This window comes from Salvia hispanica, chromosome 2 (assembly GCF_023119035.1).
Source record: "Salvia hispanica cultivar TCC Black 2014 chromosome 2, UniMelb_Shisp_WGS_1.0, whole genome shotgun sequence".
Taxonomy (NCBI): domain Eukaryota; kingdom Viridiplantae; phylum Streptophyta; class Magnoliopsida; order Lamiales; family Lamiaceae; genus Salvia; species Salvia hispanica.
Window position 1 is genome coordinate 35,222,069 of NC_062966.1, and position 26,862 is coordinate 35,248,930.

A 26,862-nucleotide genomic window follows, 5' to 3' on the forward strand; every position below is an offset into this window, starting at 1 on the left:
GCTAACACTAGTCATAATAAAGGGTGAGTTAGAAATCCAAAATCACAATTGAATTTGGCACTCTTTTTTTTTCTTGAACGGGGGTATGTAAAATTAAATAATCAATCAAAATAAATGGTGAGTCAGAAACCCAAAATCACAATTGAAATTGGTACTCTTCTTTCTTTCTTGAACGGAATTTGAAGTAGGAAAAATAATTAAGGTTTTTTTTAAGGTAAACGTTTTGTTTTACAGTAAGATATTAAAAATGTTGTGTGAATTGTGGACTAATTGTTTTTCATATTTATAGTAGGTTGTGGAAATATGATACTGACGTTGTTAAAATATGATATGAGTTCTTTGAGGATTCAATTAAAAGAAACAAAAAGGGAATTTGATTTTGTTCGAGGGGAATCAAATGAGTCAAATATCGAAGGATTATAAAGCAATAGTTCGCATGTTTCTAAACAAAGGAGTTTATTAGTACCAATTTATTTAATTTTTATATGGGTCATGAAGCTAGTTACCTTTTTACTTTTATTTGTATTTTTACTTCAACATGCGTATATTAAAACTTAATATTGAAATCATGTAGGCATGTCAAAACCATTAAATTTTGTCGAAATATCAATCACTAATAAAATAATTCATGTCAAAACGTGCCGTAAAATTCAAGGGATTAACAAAGGTAATCACGAGTTAGAGATCTGTTTAAAGGTATAATAATTATTTAAAAAAATCTGACCCACCACATTGGTGTCACCACTTACCACAAATAATTGGTGTTAAATAATTAATTACAAATAAATATATCAGCATCAAAGCGGAAAAAGGGGAGTGACAATTTGTAAAGAAGAGGAATATCACTTTTATTATAAAGTTTAAAAAAGCATAAATCCCTATTAATGTTTTAACTTTATTGTCGAGAATGGCCCACGTTCACACACCAAAATCTTCATTTTCATAAATTATTAATGCCAACTATTTCCCTTAATCTCTCTTTATATAGCATATCATAATTCATGGTACATTCGGATCTCTTATATTTCTAATGTATTTTGATTTTGAGGCTCTTTTGTCAATATATGCAAAATAAGTCAATAACCACTTTGGAGAAAAAGTCCTTACCATATGTTTCTAACAAATAATAGTTATGGCAGTAATTATATTTCAAATTTTATATCGACTCCATCCATAATACTACTATAGACTGAGGCCTGACATGTATAATATTTACAAGTAAAACAATAAATCTCCCTCTTGTGAGTTGTGGCCTTGTGATCATAGTGTAAACTACATGTCGAAATTACATGTAAATGAAACAATTATATATCATAATATCACCACATACAAGATGAGAAATACTAGTACATCGCAGGCATGCAAGCGAAACCACTACATTAAGACCAAAACTTCTTGATAAAGAAAGTCTTTTAATATCTCAGTTTAGACACTTAGAGCTAGATTTCATTACAATATATGCTTATTATTAACATCTTTGCAAACGCCTAAATTAGGGGTGAGAATATGGATATCGGGTATTGGGTTTATCCGTACCCGACCTGATATCCACCGGGTATTGGATACCCAATATCCAATTTTATGGGATTGGATATTGAAATTTAAGATAAATCGAGTATCGGATATTACCCGAATATCCAATTTATTATTTAAAGTATTTTTTAAATTAAGTTTAGCCATTTTAGGCTTCAAGAGCTGAGCCAATTTATTTACTAATTACTACTACAATTTACTAGGTTAACTTTCTCTAAACTTATATAAATAAGTCGATCTCTCGTACTCTAGGTCACGGCTTCTCCAAATTCTTAAGTTTTACGTATTGCATAATCAACTCATGTGGTTTTTATATTTTACTAGTTAATTATTTTGACTTTTGAACTATATTATTGGTTGCTTCTATAGTTTAATTAAATGCATAACTTTTACTCCGTATTATTTTATTTACATATTGCATAACCAATCCCCATAAATATAATCATATACTTTAAAATAAAAATAACCCATTTTTTTATAGTTTTATACTACAAAATAAATGCAACATTAAAGATATTAGTCAATTTAAATATTTCTATATTTATATTTATATAATAAAATTTGAATTTTTTTATTAGTTATTAACACATGTAAAGAATCGGGTATTTGGGTACCCGATACATCGGGTATGGATACCCGGGGCGGGTATTAGAGTACCCGAAAATACATCGGGTCAGGTTTTAGATAGACACTTAGATGATTTTCGGGTTTGGGTACCCGATTTTTTTGATCAGGTATCCATGGATACCCGTATTCCCACCCCTAGGCCCTAAATCCTGCCAATAATGTGTGAAACATGCATTAACTATCCTGACTAATAAACCCCTAAACTTTCCACTATGCTTTCAATTTCCTTAATAATTATTTGCTTTCCCTCCCTCAAAAAAAGTATATGCTCTCCCTAATAAACAACAAAAAGCAAAAGGATAAAAAAAATCTCTATCAATAAATACAAGATAAATTATTAAATTTGAAACGAAAATCATCTGGAAACACTTTGTAGCCAGTGTTGGACAAAAGAAAAGGAAACTTAGTGAGGTAGTGATGTCCAGCCTAGAACTACACGACTGAGATAGATGAAGACTTGCAAAAAAGTTGTGGACATTGGTAACTTACCTATTAAGTTGAAAAACAATACTATACTATAATACTATAAAATGAATTAATTAAAGATACACGAGTGTGCATGCTTTTCATGCAAATTATGCGATGAAATATGGGAAAGCTTTACCTTTTGCTACTGTTTAAATAAATTATTCAGCTTATTGCTGCCAAATTTCTCAAATATTTGCTATAAGTCAAAATACAAAAAATCATAGCAATCAAAAACCTACCACCTTGTTTGTTGGTATTGGCTGGTAGCTCTTTTTTCAGAGAGTACTAGTCATAATAAAGCATGACAAAACACAAGTTAATCCCTAATATAATGAGCGACAATTAATATCTTTATAGAATTGGTACCATAAAAATATCACTACTATACTCCTTTCAAAATGTTAAAAATGTAAAGAAAAATAGATGAAATTAATATTGATATTTATGTTGGATGAGTAACATTATACTAATTTTTTTTTTTTGTTATAAGAGTAAATCGCATTGTCTTACAGTTGCTTACACTCAAGTAGTAGAAATCTTGCATATAAAGACTCGTGATTGGTCAAACTATTCATTCACCCTTTTCCAAAAAGATTAATTATTCAGAAAAAATATCGTTAAAAAGCAAAATGAAGAACCAGAATTCGCTAAAAACCAGAGAGAGCTACCGAAAATGGCACCTCAACCAATAATTCCTTCACTTTTTCATCCCCTTTCCTTCAATCCTCTCCCTAATCTCTCTCATCAATCCCTCAATCTCTCTCTCCATTAATCTCCTAGTCCTTTCGCGCCATTTTTTTTGGCAGCAATGGGGAGCGGCAAGCAGCGCTGGAAGATTTCCTTCCACAAATCCCCCTCGCCGCTCAAGCAGGTCCAAATTCCGGCCGAGTTCCTCTGCCCTCTCTCCGGAAATCTCATGGCGGATCCCGTAATCGTCGCCTCCGGCCACACATTCGAGCGCAGCTGCGTCCACGCCTGCGTCTCCTTCTCCTTCCACCCCACTCTCACCGGCGCCGCCGCCGATTTCTCCGCCATCATCCCCAATCTCGCCCTCAGATCCACCATCGTCAACTGGTGCCTCCTCCACCGCCTCGACCCCCCGAAACCCCTCTCCTTTCACTCCGCCGAGAAAATCATCCGTCAATTAATGCCTCCGCCGCCGCCGGTCGAGTTTAATCGGACGCCGAGCGCCGGCAGCTCGGAGGAGTCCGTGACGCCGCGATCGGCGCCGTCGCGGACTCCTCCTCCGCTCCTTCTAACCACTAGGCCGTCGTGCTACTCTTCCTCCTCCTCGTGCGACATCGAAATCACATCGAGTTCGATTTCGCTGGAAGAGGAGGAATCGTATAGTAGGAAGATGAAAAGCTCTGAAATCCATGAGCAGGAGGAGGCGCTGATTTCTCTCCGGAAACTCACGCGAACCAGAGAAGAATCACGCGCCTGCTTCTGCACGCCTCGGATTTTATCCTCTCTCAAATCGTTGATCACCTCCAGATACTCAAATCTGCAGGTGAACGCCGCCGCAGTGTTGGTGAATCTCTCCTTAGAAAACCAAAACAAGGTCAAAATCGTGCGATCGGGAATCGTTCCGCCGCTGATCGACCTCCTCAGAGGCGGATGCGTCGAGGCGCAGGACCACGCCGCCGGCGCGATTTTCAGCTTATCTCTCGACGATCAGAACAAGACGGCGATCGGAGTCCTCGGCGCGCTTCCGCCGCTTCTCCACGCGCTCCGATCCGACTCGGAACGGACTCGGCACGACTCGGCCTTGGCACTCTACCATCTCCTTTTGGTGCAGAGCAACCGCGTGAAGATGATCAAGCTCGGCGCGGTGCAGATACTTCTAGGGATGGTGAAATCGGGTCACATGTCGGGTCGGGTGATGCTGGTGCTGTGCAATCTGGCGGCGAGCGCGGAGGGGAGGGCGGCGATGCTGGACGGCGGCGCGGTGGAGTGCTTCGTGAGGCTGCTGAGGAGTGGGGAGTTGGAGTCGGAGGAGAGCTGCGTGGCGGCGCTGTACGGGCTGAGCTACGGCGGGCTGAGGTTCAAGGGGCTGGCGAAGGAGTGCGGGGCGGAGGAGGTGGTGGAGGGGGTGGAGAAGAGGGGGGTGGCGAGGGAGAAATGCAGGAGGATTTTGGAGGTGTTGAGGGAGAAACACGAGGAGGATGAGGATGTGAATTGGGAGGAATTGCTGGGTTTCAACCAGGATGATCTCACCAAATACACTCTTACTGGTTCGTCTTCTTCTTGATTATCAATTTTTTTCCAATTGTTAATTATAGTGTGTTGTTACTACATTGGGCTTCATTCGAGAAATATATGTGGATAACGAATTTTGGTGGGTGTGGGATTCAAGTTTGGCTTCTTTTATTTTGGTGTGATTGTTTAATTAGGTCTTTACAAATGAATACTTTGGCTTTGATTGATCTTCTAACTTGAAATAGATGGTTTCTTGTTTTTATAAAACTTTAATATTGCAAACTTCTTAATATTATACAAACTTGGGCTGATTTCTTTATTGGACAAAATCTCAAACACAATTAAGGACAATTTGTAGTAACTCAAGCCCAATCCCAAGCCCATGTCCAAATCCAAACCCAGGTCATAGATTTTGTGGGACTTTGTTATTCCATTAAAAATAATCCTAAAAAATTTGTAAAGAAAAAAATAAGAAGAAAAAAAAAGTTGAAGTATTGTTAGGGAACTAATGAGTGAATGACTCATTTTGTTGAAGTGATTTTTATTACCATAAATAGATACAGTACATGCTAATTTTGGTGGATAGACTAAAATATAGTATTTAGTACAATATAAAAAATTATCACCCTTTTTTGTAGACGATGGAGTAGAATGTAATGATTGATATAAGTTCAATAATTATGACTATTATTTAGAGAAAAAAAATGTATACATTTGGCTGGAATGCATCTATCGTGACCAATACCATGATTTAAGGGGGAAAATCTCTATCATTTATTCAAAAATCATATTAATCCTGTCTTTTTTATTATACAAATGTTGGTTTATTCATCACTAGTGAAGAGTTTATCCCTTAAATAAGTCAACCGATTTGATGGACTGTTACTAAAATCATTGAGACTGACGGATCGAAAATACCAAGGATTTCAATTTGGTACTCGCATTACATTTTATTGATGCTATCTGATAATGGGACATAGTTAATGTGGATTTTAAATATTGAATGGTAATTCGAAATAATAGCATAGCGCGTAAAAGGTGTCGCTCAAGCTGAAATGTGTTGGCTATTAATTATGGAGAATAATGCACAAAGCTACAAAACAGAATTCTGGCCATGCAAATTATTATGAGATGATAATATCGACAACAAACATAAGTCAAAAACAAATATAAATAGTTTGTACGAAATCACATGGCGTTGTCTAGTAAAAATAGTATAGTCATTTTACGCTCTAATTTTTTTAATTTACTTTGTATGTATAATCATCCTTTCATCCCACAAAATAATGTCCACCTTAATGTAAAACAAGTTTAAATAAAAGTTGAATAATTTATTTTGTGTAGAGAAAAATTCTAGTACTCCTACTTCATTACCGATTTGTTTTGTTAAATACGTTTAGTTGAATGATGGACTACGTTGCGGCTACTCCGGTTCTTGGGTTTTTGATTTTGGTTCAATTCATTTTGATTGTGTTCAATTTTGGTGTAATTCTTAGTCGCATATTGGTTCGATTATTGTCTCTGCCTCTGAATTTTATTTGAATTAATTTTTATTTTGGGTTTCGTTTATTTTATTTTATTTTGTGTTCGATTTCTCGACCAAATCTTGATTTCTGATTTTGGTTCGATTTTGTTTTGTTTTGAAATATTTTGCTCTTTTGACTTCGACTTCAATTTCGATTTGACTTTGTTTGATTTAAGGGGCCGTTTTGCATGAAAAATTGAAAAGTTTGATTTTGGCCAGAAAAGCACGGCTTTGTTGTTCAAATGAAGATAATTAAATTATCTAAATTATTTAAATAATCTCAAACTAGCTCGATTAATCATTAATTAATAAAATAAGCTGTAAATTTATCATTTGGGCCCTTCAATTAATCACTAAATTTAAACAACGATTAAGTCATTAAGAAACAGAACAGTTTGACACTCAAACGCTCTCTTCATTATGTTTGCACATGAATTTTACGACAACAATGATTTCTTTCCCAAATTTCTCTGAACCGAAATTTCATTGCCTTGTCTCCCTCATACAATCAGAGTGATTAAAAAAGGAAAAAAAAAACACTTCTTTTATCAATTCATCAACTTATTTACGATAAACACATAAATTGGAACAAAAAATAGTATCCACAAAGTGAGAGGAGAATCCATACAAAAACTGTATTAATGTTGAAGAAAACTCGGTATAAATACACACATTGGTTTGATTACGCCACTAGCGAATTATGATAATGAAATCGAAAACAAATAGTAACTCAAATTAATTTAATTTATATTTTAAAATTTTCCTCTTCAAAAGTTGAGAGCATCGCACCTGTGCCGAATCTCCCCATTCCTCCCCGTCTTGACGCCATAGACGCTGAGCTTCTGCATCGCGCTCGCGAATGCGGCGAAGAACGCCCTCTGATCTCTCGAATACAGCTCCACGAAGCCTCGGGTCCTCGGATCCGAGCTCAATCCGTGATCCGACCTCAAAAGCCCTAACCCCTTTTTCACATTGTTGTAATACACATTGTCGAATTTGTTGGGCGTAATTACGTCATTGAATACGGATAAGGTAGGGTTTCTGTGGTAATCGGCGCAGGCGCTGCGGAGAGATCTCGCGAATTCGGGGTAGTAGGCCGGATCCGATTGGGAGGTTTTGCTGTAATTGTAGATGTTGGCGCTGAATTCGGAGCAGTGAGAGAATCCGATGGTGTGAGCGCCGGTTAATGCGACCATTTCCTGGATGGAGAAGCCTTTGGATTGGAAGAGTTGGATGATTTGGGGGATCGACATGGTAGGGCGGGGGAGATTGCCTTCGACGTCGGCGGCGCGGGAGGAGAGGGCGTCGCGGCGGCCTAATTGGACGGGGTAGAAGGGGCCGCCGGCCATGACGACGAGGTTGCGGGTGGCGACGGCGAGGATGTCGGCGCAGGAGACGACGCCGGGGCAGGCGAGCTCGAGGGCGGTCTTGGCGCGGACGACGACGTCGAAGCCGTCGCCGGGGAGGGAGAGGTTGATGTCGGCGTCGCGCTCGGATTTGGAGAAGCGGGTGGAGGAGACGAGGACGGAGGCGTCGCAGCCGCCGACGAAGCAGTCGTGGAAGAAGAGGCGGAGGGCGGCGGCGGCGGTCGTGGGGGACGAGATCTGCTTGTTGGTGGTCGTGTCCTGCACGATCTGCTCGAATTTGGGGCAGGTTTTGCTGTAGAAGGCGGTGCTCAGGTAGGGCTGCCGGCGCTGCCGGCGCTGCTTGCCTCCGGCGGCGGCGAATGCGGGGGTGAGGAGGAGGAAGAGGGCGAGCAGGTGAAGGAGTGGCGACGCCATTGCTCTCTCTCTCTCTCTCTCTAGAATGTGGGTATTTAGAGAGAGAGGGAGTGAGGGTTTAGATTTTGAGGAGGGAGGGAGATTTAGGATATGGTGGGAGCGTGGGAGCGACGCGCCGCTGTGTCCAGCAATAATCACGGACGTTGTGAGCTGGAAGTGGGCCCCGGATTAATGCTGGATGAGCCTACGTGGCTACACGGTGTTTGTTTACGCATGTTTCTGCTATTATTGAATGCTTTTCGTTTTTCAATTTTCATAGAAAGCGAGTCAATTTTCTTTTATCTAAAAAGTGAAATTTTTTAATTATGTGGTATACTACCTTTTATTATCAATTCTAATAATTAGATTTATTGAATAAAGGTAATGCTAGTAATAACTTTAAAAAACAAAAGCATTCTTTAATTTAGTGTGATAAATTGTTGATAATAAATACACTAATTCATCTAAAGCATATTCAATTGAAATTATTGAAAAAACGAGGATGATACGATACTAGTATATTAATAGTACTACCAAAGATGGATGCCCAAATTTCATCTTGCTTTTTGATCGAAAATTAAAAAGGCTTAATGTGGTTTTAGACCTACTAATTCGCACACTTAATCATGGACTTCCCACTGCTTCTGCTCTCCACTTATTACTACAGTTTTATTAATTGATTATAATTGTTATTTTTTCAAAACAATGCTAGTGCTTCAATAATACTAGTATTAAAATTTCTAACGCTGCTCCTGAGTTATGACTTAGGATAACGTTCAAAATATTCCCTCTGTCCGTTTTTTATTAATAATTTACAATCGTTACATTATGCGCACCAAAAAATATTACTCCATCTTTTAATTTAGTAATAAATAATATGTGTATTCAATTAACTGCTTCTAATAAAATAAATAATATTTTTTGAAATAATCGAGTCATGATTATTTAATTGCAGTGTGTATAGGGATAGAGAAAAATGGGAAAACTCTATGGATTTGTGAATATTTTAAGGAGAGGGAAGAACCATGTCTCCGCCGCATCTTCTGTTCCAATCACATGATTTTTCATGCCCATCCCTTTCATTATCCCTATTTTAATTCTTTTTCTACGTATTTGGGAATTCTTTGAAATGTATTTTCTGGAATCATCTAACCACTATTTATACATAATTGCTAATTATTACTATATGTATATAAAGTATTAATTGTGGAATAATTTTTGACTTTTTAGATTTATTTTGGCAGAATCGTCTATATCCAAATCCAGGTGAGAACTAGTGGATCATGAGTATTTAATTGTTTAGGACTTAGGAGTATAAAATGTCGGTGGAAAATTAATAGTGAGTTTATTGGAGAAAGAGCAGCTAAGTTGAAATTAATGTTACGCTGTCTGTTCATTAAGGCATGTGCGAGCGGTCCCACATCTTTTTTTTCATTACCAATTAATTAAATTAAAGCTGTTTGGAGAAGGACAAATGCCAATGTCTTTTAATTTCATTCTAATTATTTATAAATTACATTATGAAATTTTATATTTAGTAGTCCCTCCATCCAATAATAGATGATATAGTTTGAGAATAGCACGAGATTTTAGAAAATGTTGTTTTGTGGATTAAGTGGAAAGAAAAAATAGTATATTTATATTAATATGGGAGAGAACTTTTTTGAAAAAAAGAAATGTGACATCTATTATGGGACAGACTAAAAAGGAAAGTGTGACATCTACACTGGGACGTAGAGAGTATATTATACTAGTAATGTTTTTTCAATGACGTAGTGTTTTATATATTAGTAATATTATATGTACTGAATGACATTATGTTACTAATAATATTATTTAAATCTATCGAGATTATATTTCACAAACATATATAAATACTTTGAATTGAAAAGGTATGTAATATTATATTAAATCCAATCGAAATTATGTTTCACAATATCTAATTAATGTGTAAAATTCACAAACATATAAATTGACAACGTATGTGCATGCATAATACTTGTGTCGATTATTTTTGGCGTCTTGTGTTTGTAAGCTATCCTTTAGCAGATCTAAATTATTTTGCTTTAAATATAGAATTACGATGCATTTTTTAATTATGAAGATATGATTACACGTGAGCCGATTCTACGAGAATAAAAATCTTACTGTTAAATTATGTTGCACAATAATGATAGGTTCATGCATGAATGAATTATTTACAAGCAGACCATGTCTCATGAAAATGAGCCCAATTATAGATATTCAAATTTCATATCCATTAAATCGGCTATTTTAAAATTTATCATATTTTATTATTATACACATCTTAAAATTATAGAATTGATAAAAAAAAATAATTAAACTAGTCACTAGTTGTTTTGGTTGATTAATTAAATCTGAGTACATTTAATCATCTTATCCTTCAAGTACATTTAATTTATTTTAGTGGGACGAAAAAAAAAGAGCGAGAAACATTTATTGGGATAGATAAATTGGAGTATATTTTAATTGTTACTATCTCCGTCCTTAAAAAAATAGTCTTGATAATGAAAGATACGAATTTTAATGCATTATTGGTAAAATAAGACTGAGAAAATATGAATGAAACATTATTTTTGGAAAATAATAAAATTCCCCGGATAAACCAATTTTGGTGAATGAACTAAAATGAAAAATACGACTATTTTTTTATAGATAAGAGTACATTTTTTAATGCACCATATGTGCATTATCTCTCCGATAATCAATACTTGCATGAGGTTTAAAATCAATAGAGTCTTGTAAGATAAAGATGCTATAAAAATCGAAAAGACATGGTAGAACCCAGAAGGAAAAATCAATTCTTTTACTTGTACAAAATTGCAAATCAGATGTCACATTAGCTACAAAATTTGGGCTTGAATGAATTGAGTGAAGAAGTTTGAGAAGAAAAGGAATGTGAAAAATCACATTTGCTTTCGAGAATGGAGTTTGGATGATCTAATTTGGATGTGTTTAGTGTAAAGAGTGGTGACAGCAAACAGCAGAAGCACAAAAACAACCTGAGCGCTCATGATTCCGAAATGGCTGATGCTGTTCCCGATTTCCATCCAGCTTCCTGTATTCCGTACCTGTCACCACACCACGTCCATCATGTTAACGACCGTGTGTGTGTGTGTGTGTGTTTCGTTCTTATGTAGAATCAGATCCAGAGACCGTACCAGGAAGAAGAAGTGAACTGTCATGACGTCCGAGCAGATTATCACCAGAAAATAGCATCCCAGCAACGGAACTTTCACCATTTTGGTAATTGCAGTAAACGTGCACCTGCGTTTCATGATATAATTGAATTGAAATCACAGAAATGAAATCAATTCCGAATGATGCAGTAAGCGGGATAACTCTACTTACACAACGAGCACGAAAGGTATCAACAATTTGAAAATGAGCAGGGCTGCCATCAGAAACGGCTGCAATGGGGAGCAAATTGAACGAAGTTAGCACTGGAGGATAAACTGAGAAACGCAATGTGGCAATCTAGAGGGTTAGTACTCACGTTGAAGATTGTGATGAACCGATAAACGGAAGAGATCTCAAAACTCGCTATACTTGCAAAGTTGCCAGTTCCGAAGAATGCAATGTTGAAGAAAACCATCTGCAGACAGATTAAAATTAGAAGTAAAAAATACGAGGAACTGCACGAGGTTATATACAGGTGTATGTATCACTCACAAATGCTAAGGGAATGCGCATATCAGACAACTGCAAGCATCTTTCATTAGATTCCGAAATCAGTTCATCCTCCATAGCTGATGTAGTAGAACTTGAAGATTTGCTCGTCTGACTTATGTGGAGATAAGCGTTTTCGAAAAGTATCCATGCCATAAGCGCAAGTGCAAGAGCACCATAGAATACGGCTTCATATCTGCGCAAAAGGGTAAACCCACGCGACCACAAAAAAAAGTCTCATTAATTCAAAAAACTGCCTGATCGGTAGGTAATTTGTTAAAAGCATGAGATTACCCTATAGAAAGCAGGAGGAATGCAGGTGCAAAACCGAGATATATGGAAGTAAGCCTTGACAAGAGACCAGTTGGTGAGAATAGTGGCAGAACGATCGATACACCTGTGAAGAAGATAAAGTAAACAATTCGATCAGTTTATTTGGTGCAACCATCAATAGCAAAGAAAAGAAAAGGCTAAACATACCAGCAATTGACCAATTTATCACTTGGTGCAATACAAGCAATTCTTGCTTCTCTGTTCTACGATTTGTTGATAAGGGCACCATAACTGCTGAAAAAGCAACCAGCAATACCTATTGTATTGCAGGAAAAGTATTGCATCAGGTATTCAGTAGAAGAAATACATCACACAATTGACATGATGAATCATGTAGGACCTGTAGATACCTGAAAGAGGAAAATGATATTCGATTTGGACTTCTGCACTTCATGAGTGAGAGAAAACCAATATTTACTCTCTCTAGAATACATATCCAGGTATCTTGATGCTACTCCGATTATCACAATCAGTAATCCACTGGAAACACTACAAAATGACATTCAACGAGGTAGAAGAAAGTTGTTCATTCATGCTGAGTTTGGTGACGATAAAAAAGACTAAGACGGTGATGAATATTTAGAGGTGTTTCAGAAATTCCACTTATATAATTTAACACTGTAACTCGGTTTAACAATTAACAAACCAAAATATTTATATTAAACAGGAACTTACACTAGTTTAGTATTATCTGGGATTTCAGCAGGCATCAAAGTGAAAATTGACAAGAACCAGCATGCTAACCATACAAAAACTGGTAATCCCGAGCCCCATGGCAAAGTGTATAGAAGATACAGTGAAGCAATAACCCCAATAATCAAGAAAATCCAGGTATAGATTTTCCTGTCCATGAAGCTTTGAACCTGTTGAAATTGGAACAAGAGAAACCAAGAATGAGATCCAGACTACTCAGGGATGACTTGGAAAATTACACGGATCAATATCATAGAAATGGTGCATACCAGGATTTCAAGAACAAAGACCGATACAATAAAGCTGCCCAAAAGTTTTGCAAAATAACGTATTTCTTTTCCAAGCATGTATCTCCAAAGTGCTCTCAGAAACCGATATTCACGGAAGATTCGGACCCAAAGAAAAATTGTCATTGCAAAGTATGCATGATAGAGAGGAGGAGAATGTTCGACTAGCAGTATAACACACACCAACCCCATTAGGAGACATCCCGAGAAGTATATCTGTCGAGGGAAGATTAATTAGCCTATTGTATAGAAGCACAAAACGTTGTAGAGTAGTTTGTTTTAATACCTTTTTCGTGTTTGTCTGCAGGTTAACTGATTGGTCGTTTTGGAAAAACTTTCTTGGCAGCGAGGTATACTCTTGCAACACATGGATCATCAGATAAATCATCCATCCAAGGTAGCCAAGAGAAATTACAGTCATCAGCCGAAACCAATCATATGTTTGAAAATAGTGAAGCCCTTGTAGTGCCAAACTTCGGAGATTTTCAGATAGCGTTTTTGCAGCCTCGTAATCGCTAATGGATATCAAGTGCTCAATTTGATCCAAGACGAAAGAATAATTGTTCAATGGTTTGAAAGGCTTGAAACGCAACAAGTTTGACTGCTTTAATTCTTGTCTTATTATTAAGGAAACAATGTAGTTGGAGAGTGAGTAAAAGATAGGAAAATATTAGAGCTTCTGTGAGGCTTAGTTCAAACTGCAACAAACTAGACACATTTTTAAGCAAAAGTTAGAATATAACCATAGTGATGGCTGTGCGAAGGATACGTGATTTCCGAAGGAATTGATTGAGAATTTGCTTTGTGTTAGCCAACACAGCCTCAACTTCGTCGACCTGGTACACATTTTCATATCTCCATAAGAAATCTTGGACATAATGGAAAAAGTTGTAAGATTCAATGATTCATATTATTATAAAATAAAGACTACGAGTAATTACATACTTCAAGTTTAGATTCGCAAAAGATAAATCCCACGTTTTTAAGCTTTCATCGCATTGCCAGCTTACCTTACTAAGATTAACATATTCAAGCGGCAAATTTCCAACTGAGTTAACAGGACACGGCAAACCTACAAGAGTTGACTGTCAAAAGTTCCAAAGAAAATGTTAAATATAAAGGTAGGCATTTCAAATGGAACTTATAATTCACTATTTGATTAATAGTACAACCATCAATGGTGCTATATCAGCTTGATTCACATCCTGTCTCTCGATGCCATTGAGACCCCAGTCGGCTGGTGTAGGCATGTCATGAACATGGTCATCAACAAAGCGGACAGTGTTTTCATGGTGATGGTTTTCAAAAGTTCGAACAGGTGGTCGAACACCAGCTCCCCAAGCAACGAGGGGAGTATCAGTGTTTGACGGATGCCCATCTCCATGACTCCCTTTCAAGATCAAAGATAGCTATCAGCATGTGAATGCCCCAAAGTCAAGTATTCAAAGAATTCTCAGCACACTTATAAAATGAGAGTACGAGTGAGTCAGTGTGGTTGACCTTTGTCACTCATCCCATGATCAGCAGTAAAAACAAAGGCTGTCGAATTGTCCTTGAAGTAATTCTGAACAAGATTATAAACTCTTTCAGCAATTTGGTCAACAACTCTAACGTTATTGAGATATATGGTTGAGTAAGGCCGATGAGCATGACCATTTGAATCACAACCAAGCAGGTGCAGGAATACAACAAGATTATCTTGTTGAAGAAGCTGCTTCAGTTTCACATCTTCTTTAGACCTGTTCAAGAGGCCCTCGAATTGATCCAGTGACCATTCATCCAAAAATGATGCATCTGCAGAAACCATATATTAAGTTACAAAGAATCGACCTAAGACTAAAAAAAGAAAACAAGAAAGCAAAGTAACAAACCAGTCGCAAAATCTTCATATTCATGAGGATAAGAGTTCCATGTGCTATGCTCCAAGGCACCACAAAATATAGGGATTATATCCGGGCTGCCAAATGCAAAAGTATGCCGGCTCCTATTAAACACAGAATCAAACTCAACCGGATTTGCTTTCCATCCTAGAATGAAACAGTATCAAGTGACCAAATTTGAAAACCAAAAAAAAAAAAGTAATGTAGACATCTCAAAACACTTATCATAACAGAATATACTAAATCTTGATTCCTCTCCACCATTAACACATCTTAAGCTACCAAAGCTAAGTTAAGCAAAAGAAATATCACTACAAACCAGCATTGATCCAAATATTCAAATTACTACCCTACCTTTAGTAACAGCACTAGGATCTTCATAAAAACCAGCAATGATAGAAACATGTCCAGGCCTTGATTCCGTAGGGGGGCGGGCATGCGACACTCCCCAACGACCACGCTCCTTGATCACACTCCTCAAGAACGGCGCCCTGTAGCTCCCATTTGAATCAGGCTCGAAAAACTTGTCCGCCCTCAAACCATCCGCTGCAATCAAAACAGAACAAACTCGTTCAGGCAAAAAATCAAACAGCTTGTGTGGAATGCGAAGTTCATAGAAAATAACTACCAACGAGCAGCACGAGGCGCTTCGCAGGGGCCGAGAACCGCGGCGTGACGGGCTCCATGCCGTGGACGATTGGGGTCTTGAAATAAATGTCGAAAATGCTGAGCATGTAGATTGCGTGAAGTGCTACGCCGAGAATCACTAGCCATTTTTCTCGTCTTTTCAGAAACTGAGTTCGGATTTTGGGACTGTTTGCTTCGGGTGATCTGGCGCTACTCCTCACTCCGAGGATTCCATCACCTCCCCTCATTTTTCAGTCAAGATTGGATTTTTCGCAACTGGATCTTCGATATCGACGAAGCTCGTGTGAATTGATCTCAAAATGGGTCAATTGTTCAGACAAAAAAAAAAGGTTAGAGGATTAGAGTTTGTCCCTGAGGCGGAAACCGGTGAGTTGCAGCTGCGATTCAAACGTACAACTCCTTAAAGCGTAGGTTGGAGTGGTGGTCAGTACTCAGTAGCCTTCTTCTTCCCCTCTTTCCATTTTAGGTTAAGAGTTCAACTGAATAAACTATAAACATAAATAATTTTTTTAAACTAAATTACTTTTAAAATAAAAAGACTATAAACATAATATCTTTTCTAAAACAAATTTGCTAAAACTTATTGATCATAATAGTTAAAAAGTAATTAATGACAATTTGTAGTATCAATTACTTATTCTATCTAGTCATCTGTTGCTTTGTTTTTCCTTTAACTATTCTTAAGAGTATTTGATATTACTATGAAATCATAGTCAAATTTGCATATTACTATATGATACTTTTAATGATTGTTAATAATTTACAAGTACTCCTACGATTTAAGAGTTCTGAGGATTATGATTGATTGATTCCATTGCTACTTTTATAGTGATAACGCCAATTGCATACAGCCTCCGACAATCGACTCTAAACTCAACGATGACCATATATAATATGTCGATTCTACGAATTTCATTTTCTATATCGGAGTTTAATAATATAACCATAGGGTCTTACAACGATAGATTCAAAGGAATAAATATAGGTGTCCTATTATTACTATTATTACAACATAGAATAGCTGATCCCACACTTAGCAAACCTCTTCTGTGTCTTTAAGGGAGTCAAGCTCTTCTCTTTATTACACAATAACATGAATAGCATAAAAAATCCAGTGTTGCCTTGCTTACACATGGACATTAGTACAGCATATAAAACCTCAAACAAGTTCTTTGAGAGTGGAGAAAGACACAGCTGCAACAACAAGACCGACGAAAACCATCTGCAGCGATGGCGTCGCGCCCATTGGACCACCGGAGGGGCTGGGGGCGGGCGCCTCCGCCCCACTGGCTGTTGCAGCAAGAGCGGCCAGCGTCACCAACATCACAGCCAAGATAGCAACTCCTTTGGCAGCCATTTATATAGGAGTATGTTTTTTCTTGCGTTGAAATGCTTTAATTTGATTTCTTTGTGAGTTGACTATGCTGCTTTTATGCTGTATTTATACTAGCTGAAATGCAGGTTGAATAGATAATCTCTATGTATGCATTATATTTGTGATAAAGGTCAAATGATAATTGGTGATAACTAAGGAACAAGAAACTAAGAATCAAAACTAGGTGACAGTTTCAATGATAATTTTGACAATCATGATTCTAGCATGTTATTTCCCACAAGAATCAGCTGTAGATTTGTTTGAATATACAAGAATCTGTTTTTTTCTTCTTGTCTTACATAAATAAATCAATAATAATAAACGTTTTTCATAGCCTCAGATTGGTTTGCCCTTTCATCTAATGAAATTGTGATTCTCATAAGCTCATGTAAGTGTCATAACAAATTATACAAATAATTAATCAACAGAGGTGCCTCAGAATTACAAGTGAGTGGTGCTCAAAATTTGGGCAAGAACAGAAAACCCGTACACTCCTCGTGGCAATGAGGTCGAAGTGTACACGGTCTAGCTCAAATCTTCTTCGTCCTGAAAGCTCAAATTCAATGCTTGCAGCTTGAAGCCTGAACCCTGAATGATCTCGACCAAGTTTGAGGCGACCCCGGTAGCTTGCACGGTTGTTTGCTTTGTTAGCTACAAAAGAACAAAGGTTGTCACTTGCTATGTTTAAAACCAAGCAAGAATGGTTAAGAATAAGACTATATGTCTACATGCATCTGCTCTGAGACTGTCAATAAACTGCTTGAACTTTCAGTACCCCTTGATGTGAGACGATATAACAATTGGCACATGGTAAGAGTCAAGAGATGCTACGTTCATGTAAGGATGTCCAAGGCCAAGTGTGTACTAAACCATATTGTTCAATGGATTTAGAAATGAGGAACTTGTGGTTATATTCTAGCAGCTATGCTACGTGATTGTCATCCAATTAATGTAAAAAGGGAAAACCAACAAGATTTGGAGACTCTTTTATATGCTTCATTATCACACATTCACACATAAGTAAATGATGGCTAAGGCAATGAGTGAAGATAATACCTGTACACTTGCTATGCCCTCAAGTACTTGAACTTTGAGATCTGTAACGCCTTCTACTCCCTATAAAATAGAATCGTGATTTTGATACATTAAAATAATTGGAAACGTAGTTAAACAGTTACTTGAGTACATGATGATTCCCAAGGAAGACAACAATATCAGTCCAAGGAACGATCAAGTGGGTAAAGCAGTCGGGTAGAATATTTATGAAGCTAGTTTGAGATGGCTAATTCACGAGCACTCAATTTTCAATATCTATACTTGTATTTATTGCAAAAATGGCACAAATGTAGATTAGTCTGTTTACAACACAATGTGTGCGAAAATGAGTGAAAAATAGTCAATGAGATCTTGTTTTCCCAAAAAAGAGATGATAAATACTCCTTCACCAAAAGCAACATCATGTGCCAGTAAGGCAAGACAACATTTATCACTGCTATATACTTATAGACTAACTCGAAAACCATTTGCTCGTTTCAAGAGCAAAAACCACACCTGCACATTTGCCAGGTGTTAATTATTGTATAAATTATACTGAATGATCTTCCCAGGGAAAAAGAATTTAATGAGTTCTGGCAGTTTTGGCGAGTAAACAAAAGGTTGATAAATCGGAAAATGCTGGATAAAGAACTTCTCAGTTGCAAGAAGACGTGATCTTTCAATTATGAAAAATACGCAAACTTTAAATTCTTAGCAATTCAAGGCATGGCTCAAATTCGATTCTCCCTATCAATTTTCATGAAGTATTACATAAACTAAGAAAACGTCTTAATATTATTTTTGATAAAATTATAGTCAAGAAATAACATTTTACAAGTCAATTTTCAAACAAATCTAGAACAGGAAAACACGAGAATTCAATAGATAATAAGCTAAGAGCATGGTGGATAATGTGGTACGGTTAAATTGGCAAGAAAAGACCCAAAGTTCATATTTTTATTTGCAAATAAGTTAAAAACATGTATTCTATGCTACACGTTGAATTATATACAAATAAACGAGATAATGGTGTAAAAAAAGAACGAATGAAGCTACCTGCAAAGCCTTAGTAACCGTAGGAACAGCTGCGTCGCTCATCGTTCCTTCTGCCTACACATTTCATATCAAATTTCATTCAGACATTTCATCAAACATCTAACGCACAATTACGAGAAACTATAAAAACCCAACCAAGCAAAAACCTGAAATAGCATGGTGAGCACGTCGGAAGGCGACACTGCAACAGACACGGTCTGGTCGGCGGTGGCGTCAGCAGCCGGCGGCGAGGCTTCCTCTTCCGGGATAAGGGTCCCTTCTTCCTCCGCCACGGCCCGTACTATTGCGCGCCTTGAATTTGGGTGCTTGCAAACTGATGAATTGCAGGAAATGGCGGAGTTCTTCAATTGGGTCTGGAATTTAACGCAAAGGGATTGTGAATTGAGTGGAGCGAGGGCAGAGGAAGGGTAGTTCGAGAGAGAACAAGGAGAAGTGTGAGTGGAGAGTGAGAATGCGAAGATGGAAGCCATAGTTTTGGATCAGTGAGATGTTTGTGGAGCAATGTCGTCTACTCTATCCACAACCAGAGACGCGATGCAATAAAAAATGAAATACAAGTCTATTTTTTTACTTTTTGAAGTCTTCTTTGAAATAGGAATTACAAGTGCATATTTTATTTACATTTTTATTTTATTATCCAGTTTATGGAGTATTTAGTTCGTGTAACAGTAACTTTCCACAATAAAATAAATAAATAATAATTTAATGTTACTACTATAAAAAAAAAATCAACACAAAAGTATAATTCTGCTTCAAAGAGGAAGTTGTAAAAAAAAAAAGAGAGATCATAAAATACAACAATTCTTTGGAATTAAGTCTTTAATTTTAACTAAATAAGCATATTTTTACAAAGAAGAAAAAGCACACTATTTACACTACTTTCTTACACAGTAGAAGAAGTAGTTCCATAATGAAACAGAATAACATCAGTTACATATATCATCATCCCATCAACAATACAAAACTTCAATAAGTTTCATATGTTGTGCTCGCATTCTTGGGTAAAATTAGTGAAAAACATGCACATAGATATACAGAAGGATGCAGCAGCTCTTCAGCTAATAGAGAGTATTTCAATTCAAAATAATTACTACAAAAGAGCAAAATAGTAACATCTAAATCCACTTCTCCACACATTTCAGCTACTAACAAGTTCCTAATGGCTTATCTACAATTTCAACGTTCACCACTACATGCAGAACTGGGTCGTTATTTCATGTCACACTCCATTAGGATTTCGCATGTCACAATCCACTTGGATTTCGCCCACTGCACGGATCACATATGGTTACTGAAAGCACATATGAAGAGGGATATTATCTGAATTGAAATTTATAGAAATGGGATTACTCTTTAGATGCACTCCAAAGTTTGCCTGGGCATCAGCTTCAGTGTTGCCCTCCTGACAATATAATGTGTGACTCATGAACTTTATAACGACAGCTTATAAATATAGCATAACACATAGCCTTCAAGAAAAATGTTACAGCAGAAAAGATGCATTGTTTTAGAAACAACTGAATCTACGAGCTCGATGCTCTCCTTCAGCTGTATTCCAACAAATAAAAGTCTGTGTGCCTAATGGAGAACGTGAAAATGACCAGCATGGGATCCGGTAACATACTTGGATAAAATTACTCATCAACAAAATACTGAACTAGGTTTATGCAAACAACTCTAGTCACAAAAAATAGGTCTTAGTGTAAGCTGAATGTGGCAATTAAAATCATGCACATTCTTGCGCTAAAGTGTTATGGAAGGGATTGAACGTTTCAAACTTACTCTTTCGATATGCATTATCTGGAAGGACAAGAATTGGTCTTTGAGCTCTTTAGCTATCTTACACAATTCAGTCATATTCTGTGTTTTGGTTCTCCATAGTCCTTGAACCTGTCGTTGAGAAAAAATAGCAAGTAAAGAAAGATACGATAGTGGTCCAGTGAATAGTTATCTAGTCAGTACTAAAAAGACCATTTCAATACTTCATATGCAACTGCTGCTGTGGAGGAATATAACCGACTGATATGTAGAGACCACGTGTTTTTTTTGTGTTCAATTTGTTAATTTATGTATGTTAAATGAAAGAGGTAAGATAGTTGGAGAGGAAAGGCTAATACCTGCATGCAAACAAGTTTGGAGTCTCCTCGAACACATATATGTTTGTAACCTTTTGTAAGAGCATATCTTAACCCCAAAATGCAACCTCTGTATTCAGCTACATTATTAGTTGCTATGCCCACACCTTCACGCAATCGAAACACCTAGATGTATCGAGTGTGGAAATAAAAGGTCATATATGTGGTATTGTAACCAAAGAGCACCACCTAGAACAACTAGATAGAAAAATTCAAAGGATTCGTGTGAACTTTCAGCATGAAAGAGTTTCAACCTTGACAATGAAAGTTGTATAAGATAGAAAAGTAAATCCCCAAATTGAAAAAAGTAAATAAAATAAAATAAAACAAAAAAGGTGAGACTGTGTAAGATAATCTAGGGTTGGCAGGCAAAAAAAGTACCATATTCCCATCTGCTGACCGAAGTATAGCCCCAGCACCAGCTTGCCCAGGGTTGCCCTTAGAAGCACCATCAAACTCAAGAATACACGAACTCTGTACATAAAATGTAAATCAAGTTGTGAAATTTTTATGACCACCCCAAATCTACTACCAGCAATGTATACGTTACAGATAAGTACATGTGAGAAGGATAAAGCCAGAACCACTAACATGAGTGTATGCCTGATTGGGAGTATCAGTAGAAAGAAGTTCTGATAGCGATAGAGTAATTCTGATAAGAAAATGAAAAAAAATTGCAGGCGAAAACTACCGCAAGCACCAAGTGCCAATCCGGAATAAACTTCCTGCCCAAGCAGAATAACTACCGAATCACTAAGATAACTATCTTTGATAACTGGAGACTATGACATATAGTTGGTGCTCAGGGTGACACCATTATGAAGGTAAGTCAGCTGTTTCTAAGAAAATAGCCAAACTGGAAACAAAAAGTCGACTAATCAAGGAAAAAGTGTTTAACAAAATTCAAAACATTCAAATGGTGCTCCAGCACATCATATATGCTAAGACAACTTACACAATAGGACGATACTGGAGGAGCTTGAAGGAAATTATCCAATTTTGCATGCTTCAGCTGAGGATTCATGGGAAAAGAAGCTGATACAACAAGCTCCTGTGGAGAAAGAACAGCCTCCTTTTGTTAAATGGAATCATAAAAATCGCAGGAAATAATTCGTAGAACTAAAGACATGGAAATGCATGGTCCAGCAGACTGATAATTACATACTTATTACTTTACTGCCACAAATTGCTACCAAGAACTCAGATCTATTACCTGCGACCTCTTCTCCGCATGATTTTTGCTAGCTGATTTATCTTTTGAAGAATTTGGTTCCTGAACAGAATTAATATTGACATTATACATTTATGACCTTAATGATCTAATGCATAAAAAGTATTCATATTTGCAAGCTTTGAAGGTTCTATATAAGCGAACAGAAACAAATAAGGTTGACACATCTGAAACAATTCAGCCTTCTCAGTCCAGAACCTTACCCGAAAAGGGCAAGTGAGAAGTTGGCCAAAAAGAGCTTGATCGTCTTGCATGTCACTAGCATCAATACAGTAAATAGCATTCTTGAGTCCATGAGATGAGAGAAATTCCTCAGCTTCTTTTGACATCCCATATCCTTTAAAAACACTTAAGGAAGTATCGTTTGCCTACAGGAGAAACATTTACATAAAAAAAAAATCAACAATATGCAATTAGAAGTAGTAACTCAGTTACATACAAACATCTAAGCGTTTATCGTGAAACAAGATGGTCCAGTCTAAAACTGCAACGTGTTGGTATTGGAAGGAAATGCTTCATCTAGCAAACTAGTACTACCCAAAGTATAGAATTGGTCAGGTCGCCAATCGTCATTCATATTTGGTGATCACCAATCATCAATCATCAAAAAAATGAGTCAAAAGTTAACAGAATGAGATGTTGCTAAAATCGTTTCACTGAAAGCTGAGGAACTCTACAGTCAACACGCACATAATGTCGAATAGCGCTTCAAAAAATCCATCCCAAATTGCTTAACATTTCACAAGGAACACCAACCACTTACTCTTTTTTACCAACATCTACAAGAATATCAATTTCCAGTTGCAATAAGCCCTGTTTGCTTGCAAATGCAGTACATTATAAAGCATTTTACATACTCCAAATCCAAATGCATGCAGTAAGGAAAAGAAAAGGTGACAAAAAATTAAAATGCAGTGTGGTTAAACTGGAAATGGATTAATAAGAAAATTACAGAAGCTTGAAGAACGGATTCAAGATCAGTTATGCTTTTATATACTCCAACGACACCCCCCTTCCGCACAACATAAAAAGCATCCTTTTCATCCCCCATCTTCCCAGCAGCTCTCAAACTTCAAACACTGCAAATTTTCAAAAAAATAAAAAAATAAGACTAACTGAAATACCAGGACCGAGAAATGTAATCGCATGGTTGAATCATCCGACAAACATGCATGAGAAGTAATCCCAAACCCTAATTACCAACAAAATTAAAATGACACACGCAGTCTAAAATTGGGCTTCTCTAACAGGGAAAATTCAACATCCCCAAAATTACTTTCTTGAACTGGGAATTTATACTGATTGCGACTATGCAAGCTGAAATTGTAGAGACAACGACCAAAAAACGGATGAAAAGATTTTTTTTTGACCTTTTCAATAATTGGTAGTGTTTGCGCAGCTTCGAACAGTGTGAGAGTGAAAGTTGAATAAAAAAGTAATGATGCAATTTGCCTAGACTGTGGGCCAATTGGCGGGAAAATGGAACCACATTTGGGCCCCCAGGCCCATTACCGGTGACATAAATAATTACTTTGAAATTTTAATTTGCATATATTTAAAATTGATGGGTTGCTATGAGAAATGATCTGCTGAGCGTGGTTATGTGAGTGACATTTGAGTGTCATTATATTTTCTCTTTTCTCACTTACTCTCTATCTCTCCTCTCTTCCACGTTTTTCATTCATTTTCATTATCATCAATTTCTCTCTCCTCACTCACTTTTGCTTCCCTCTGATTCAACCAGCAGGAAGAAGAAAACCCTCACCCACTTTCTCAACCCTTTCGATTCAACCTAGTAGAAAGAAGAAACCCTCACCCAATTTCTCATCTCTTCGGTTCAATCCAGCAGAAAGAAGAAGAAATTTCACCGACATTCTCAGTCATTTGGAAGAGGAAGAAGAAGAAAACTTAGATTAATTGAATTATGACGAAATTGATATCCCCAAATAAGAGGCGAATAATTTCCTCTCTTTTTTTTATTGTAATTAATCAGCTTTTGTTAACTTTTCTTTTAACCATTCACAAATTTATCTTCATTGAATTAACTTGACGAAAAGAACTTGGGTTCATATGAATTCTGGCGAAATTTATCTTAATTGTTGCTTAAATCAATATTTTCTGCCATTGAAGCCAATTTTTTCTCCTTTTTTTCTGAATCAATTCTCGACGCTTGGTATAAAAAATTTTATTTGCAGCAATATCAATGGCAATAGGCAAGAGTGGGAATAAGAAATTTGTTGTGGTATTACATCTCTGCAATTTTGAAATTTCTTCGATTTTAGGAGAACTAAGAAATTGGAAGTATGTTTTGTGAAATTTCAATTTAGAGAATAAAATTCATGGAGACGGAACCGTGTAAAATTAGATCTGCAGAAGGAAAGAGAGAGAGAGGAATTTGTTCTGTCGCTCACGCTGGCGCTCAAATTGAGCGCTCAGCAGAACATTTCTCGGATTGCTATAACTCATTATTATAATTATTTATTTTAGTTATTAGATTATTTTAGTTATAAACCAGGGATATGCCTCATGAGATTCAATCTTATATATTAATATAATCTTCAAATTGAACTGACTTCTCGGTAATTATAATGTATGAGAAATATATAGTGAAATGGAGATTTGATGATAAATAAATGCACAATATGTGTAATTCTAAAAATTCTGTATAATTTATTTATAGCAAATTGCTAAATAAATCACTAGTGAGGCCAAATTCAGGTTCATTCTATACTTTTCAAATTTTGAAAATTGAATTACAAATGATCGAAAAATTTTGCAATTATCTTTCTTATCGTATATATTTTCGGCGAAATAAAAGATGATGCAATAGTCAATCTTGAATACGTGGACAAAACGACAACATCTAATTTAGTGTGCAATCATGTGATTTAGGTTGTCTCCGGCGGCGCCCCTCCCATTCGCCCCTCCCACGCGCCCTTCTCATGCCACGTCAGCACTAGCCCCTCCCATTCCACTGCCACATCACTAGCCCTTCCCACTGCACTAGCCCTTCCCACTCGCCCCTCCCACTCGCCCTTCCCACAATTAAATTAATTCACAATTAAAATTTAAATTCACGGAAGACATAATCCGACAAAAATACGAACGGGAAATACGAATATTTCATTAAAAAAAAACATACATAATTCGAAAAAAAAAATTACATAGTAGAAAAAAAAAACATACATCATGCGAAAAAAAAAAACCACATCAGTGTCCACCCCTCCGCGTCCAAACCTCTTCGATGATATCCTCCTGAAGTCGAATATGGGCATTTCTTTGCCGCATGTCGGTAAATGCGCGCAACCGCTCAACCTCTCCATGAGGTACATCCATGTTCACATTCGCGGTGGCCACGCCGTGGCTGGGTCCGGCACCCGTGTCATCTTCGCTGTTCCACTGAGTCAATTCGTCCCCTTCACTTTCGACAATCATGTTGTGCAGAATGATACACGCGTACATGATGTCGCCGATGTTGGGGATATACCACTGCCGTGCCGGACCCCTCACCATCACCCATCGATTATGGAGCGCACCAAATGCGCGCTCAACATCCTTGCGCGCTGCCTCTTGCCGGGTCGCAAAGTAGCTCTTCTTTGGCCCGACCGGATGCTTGATCGACTTCACAAAGACGGGCCAGCTTGGGTATATCCCATCCGCCAAATAGTATCCCATGTTGTGCTGGTTGCCGTTGGCGATGAAACTGATGGCGGGACCAACGCCATTGCACCTATCGTTGAACAGGGGCGACGACTGGAGGACGTTGAGGTCGTTGTTCGACCCGGCTACTCCAAAATAAGCATGCCATATCCACAGCCGGTAGTCAGCTACAGCTTCAAGGATCATCGTGGGATGCTTGGCTTTGAAGCCGGAAGTGTGTATCCCCTTCCAGGCGACGGGGCAGTTCCTCCACTCCCAATGCATACAATCGATGCTGCCCAACATCCCAGGGAACCCGTGCACCGACCCGTGCATATTAATCAGCTGCTGGCAGTCTTCGGGGCCCGGACGTCGAAGATACTGATCCCCGAATATCGCTCTAACGCCCGCGCAAAACTCCAACAGACACTCGACGGCGGAAGATTCCCCAATGTGGAGGTACTCGTCGAACATGTCGGCCGGCCCTCCGTACGCCAGTTGCCTGATTGCGGCCGTACACTTCTGTATTGGCGTGTGTCCGGGTTTGCCAGCCCGCATCCTCCCTGATCCTGAAAAACTCGTACCTCCTCTCTAATGCACCAACGATATGCATAAACAGAGGACGATGCATCCGAAAACGTCGGCGGAATAAGGCATCCCCAAAACGCGGCTCTGGAGCAAAGTAGTCCTCATACAACCGCTGATGTGCAGCAATGTGGTCCCGGGGTACATGCCGTCGGCGATGGAT

General features: G+C 37.6%; 5 protein-coding genes across 7 annotated transcripts; 1 reads left to right on the plus strand and 4 right to left on the minus strand.

Moving 5' to 3' along the window:
- The first annotated feature begins 3,202 nt into the window (after window positions 1-3,202).
- LOC125207132 (U-box domain-containing protein 40) lies at window positions 3,203-5,054 on the plus strand. Its single transcript, XM_048106351.1, has one exon. The coding sequence runs from the start codon at window positions 3,437-3,439 to the stop codon at window positions 4,877-4,879; it is 1,443 nt and encodes a 480-aa protein (XP_047962308.1). The 5' UTR covers window positions 3,203-3,436; the 3' UTR covers window positions 4,880-5,054.
- A 1,908-nt stretch (window positions 5,055-6,962) lies between these two features.
- LOC125207133 (peroxidase 31-like) lies at window positions 6,963-8,195 on the minus strand. The gene has a single exon (XM_048106352.1). It carries the CDS (start codon window positions 8,131-8,133, stop codon window positions 7,120-7,122), a length of 1,014 nt encoding a protein of 337 aa, XP_047962309.1. The 5' UTR covers window positions 8,134-8,195; the 3' UTR covers window positions 6,963-7,119.
- A 2,725-nt stretch (window positions 8,196-10,920) lies between these two features.
- On the minus strand, window positions 10,921-16,087 carry LOC125207131 (GPI ethanolamine phosphate transferase 1). The gene is made up of 18 exons (XM_048106350.1): window positions 15,624-16,087; window positions 15,350-15,541; window positions 14,987-15,142; window positions 14,616-14,909; window positions 14,288-14,505; window positions 14,126-14,200; window positions 13,885-13,951; window positions 13,402-13,727; window positions 13,098-13,331; window positions 12,811-12,998; window positions 12,486-12,624; window positions 12,283-12,391; window positions 12,097-12,199; window positions 11,806-11,998; window positions 11,630-11,728; window positions 11,485-11,543; window positions 11,295-11,400; window positions 10,921-11,204 (listed from the first exon to the last, which is right to left on the minus strand). Exons 1-18 carry the CDS (start codon window positions 15,868-15,870, stop codon window positions 11,040-11,042), a joined length of 2,970 nt encoding a protein of 989 aa, XP_047962307.1. The 5' UTR covers window positions 15,871-16,087; the 3' UTR covers window positions 10,921-11,039.
- Window positions 16,088-17,377: 1,290 nt separating this feature from the next.
- On the minus strand, window positions 17,378-19,661 carry LOC125207279. The gene is made up of 4 exons (XM_048106554.1): window positions 19,256-19,661; window positions 19,110-19,163; window positions 18,075-18,134; window positions 17,378-17,669 (listed from the first exon to the last, which is right to left on the minus strand). Exons 1-4 carry the CDS (start codon window positions 19,577-19,579, stop codon window positions 17,544-17,546), a joined length of 564 nt encoding a protein of 187 aa, XP_047962511.1. The 5' UTR covers window positions 19,580-19,661; the 3' UTR covers window positions 17,378-17,543.
- A 359-nt stretch (window positions 19,662-20,020) lies between these two features.
- LOC125207278 lies at window positions 20,021-23,890 on the minus strand. Of its 3 annotated transcripts, none has more exons than XM_048106552.1 (10): window positions 23,846-23,890; window positions 23,428-23,554; window positions 22,679-22,843; window positions 22,458-22,517; window positions 22,200-22,295; window positions 21,626-21,718; window positions 21,227-21,370; window positions 20,892-20,999; window positions 20,460-20,511; window positions 20,021-20,378 (listed from the first exon to the last, which is right to left on the minus strand). In XM_048106552.1, the coding sequence occupies exons 2-10, from the start codon at window positions 23,524-23,526 to the stop codon at window positions 20,329-20,331; spliced, it is 867 nt and encodes a 288-aa protein (XP_047962509.1). In that variant the 5' UTR covers window positions 23,527-23,554; window positions 23,846-23,890; the 3' UTR covers window positions 20,021-20,328. The 3 variants fall into 3 exon arrangements, with proteins under 3 accessions (XP_047962509.1, XP_047962508.1, XP_047962510.1); XM_048106551.1 differs by lacking the exon at window positions 23,846-23,890 and adding an exon at window positions 23,676-23,824; XM_048106553.1 differs by lacking the exon at window positions 23,846-23,890 and adding an exon at window positions 23,752-23,815.
- Window positions 23,891-26,862: the final 2,972 nt, after the last annotated feature.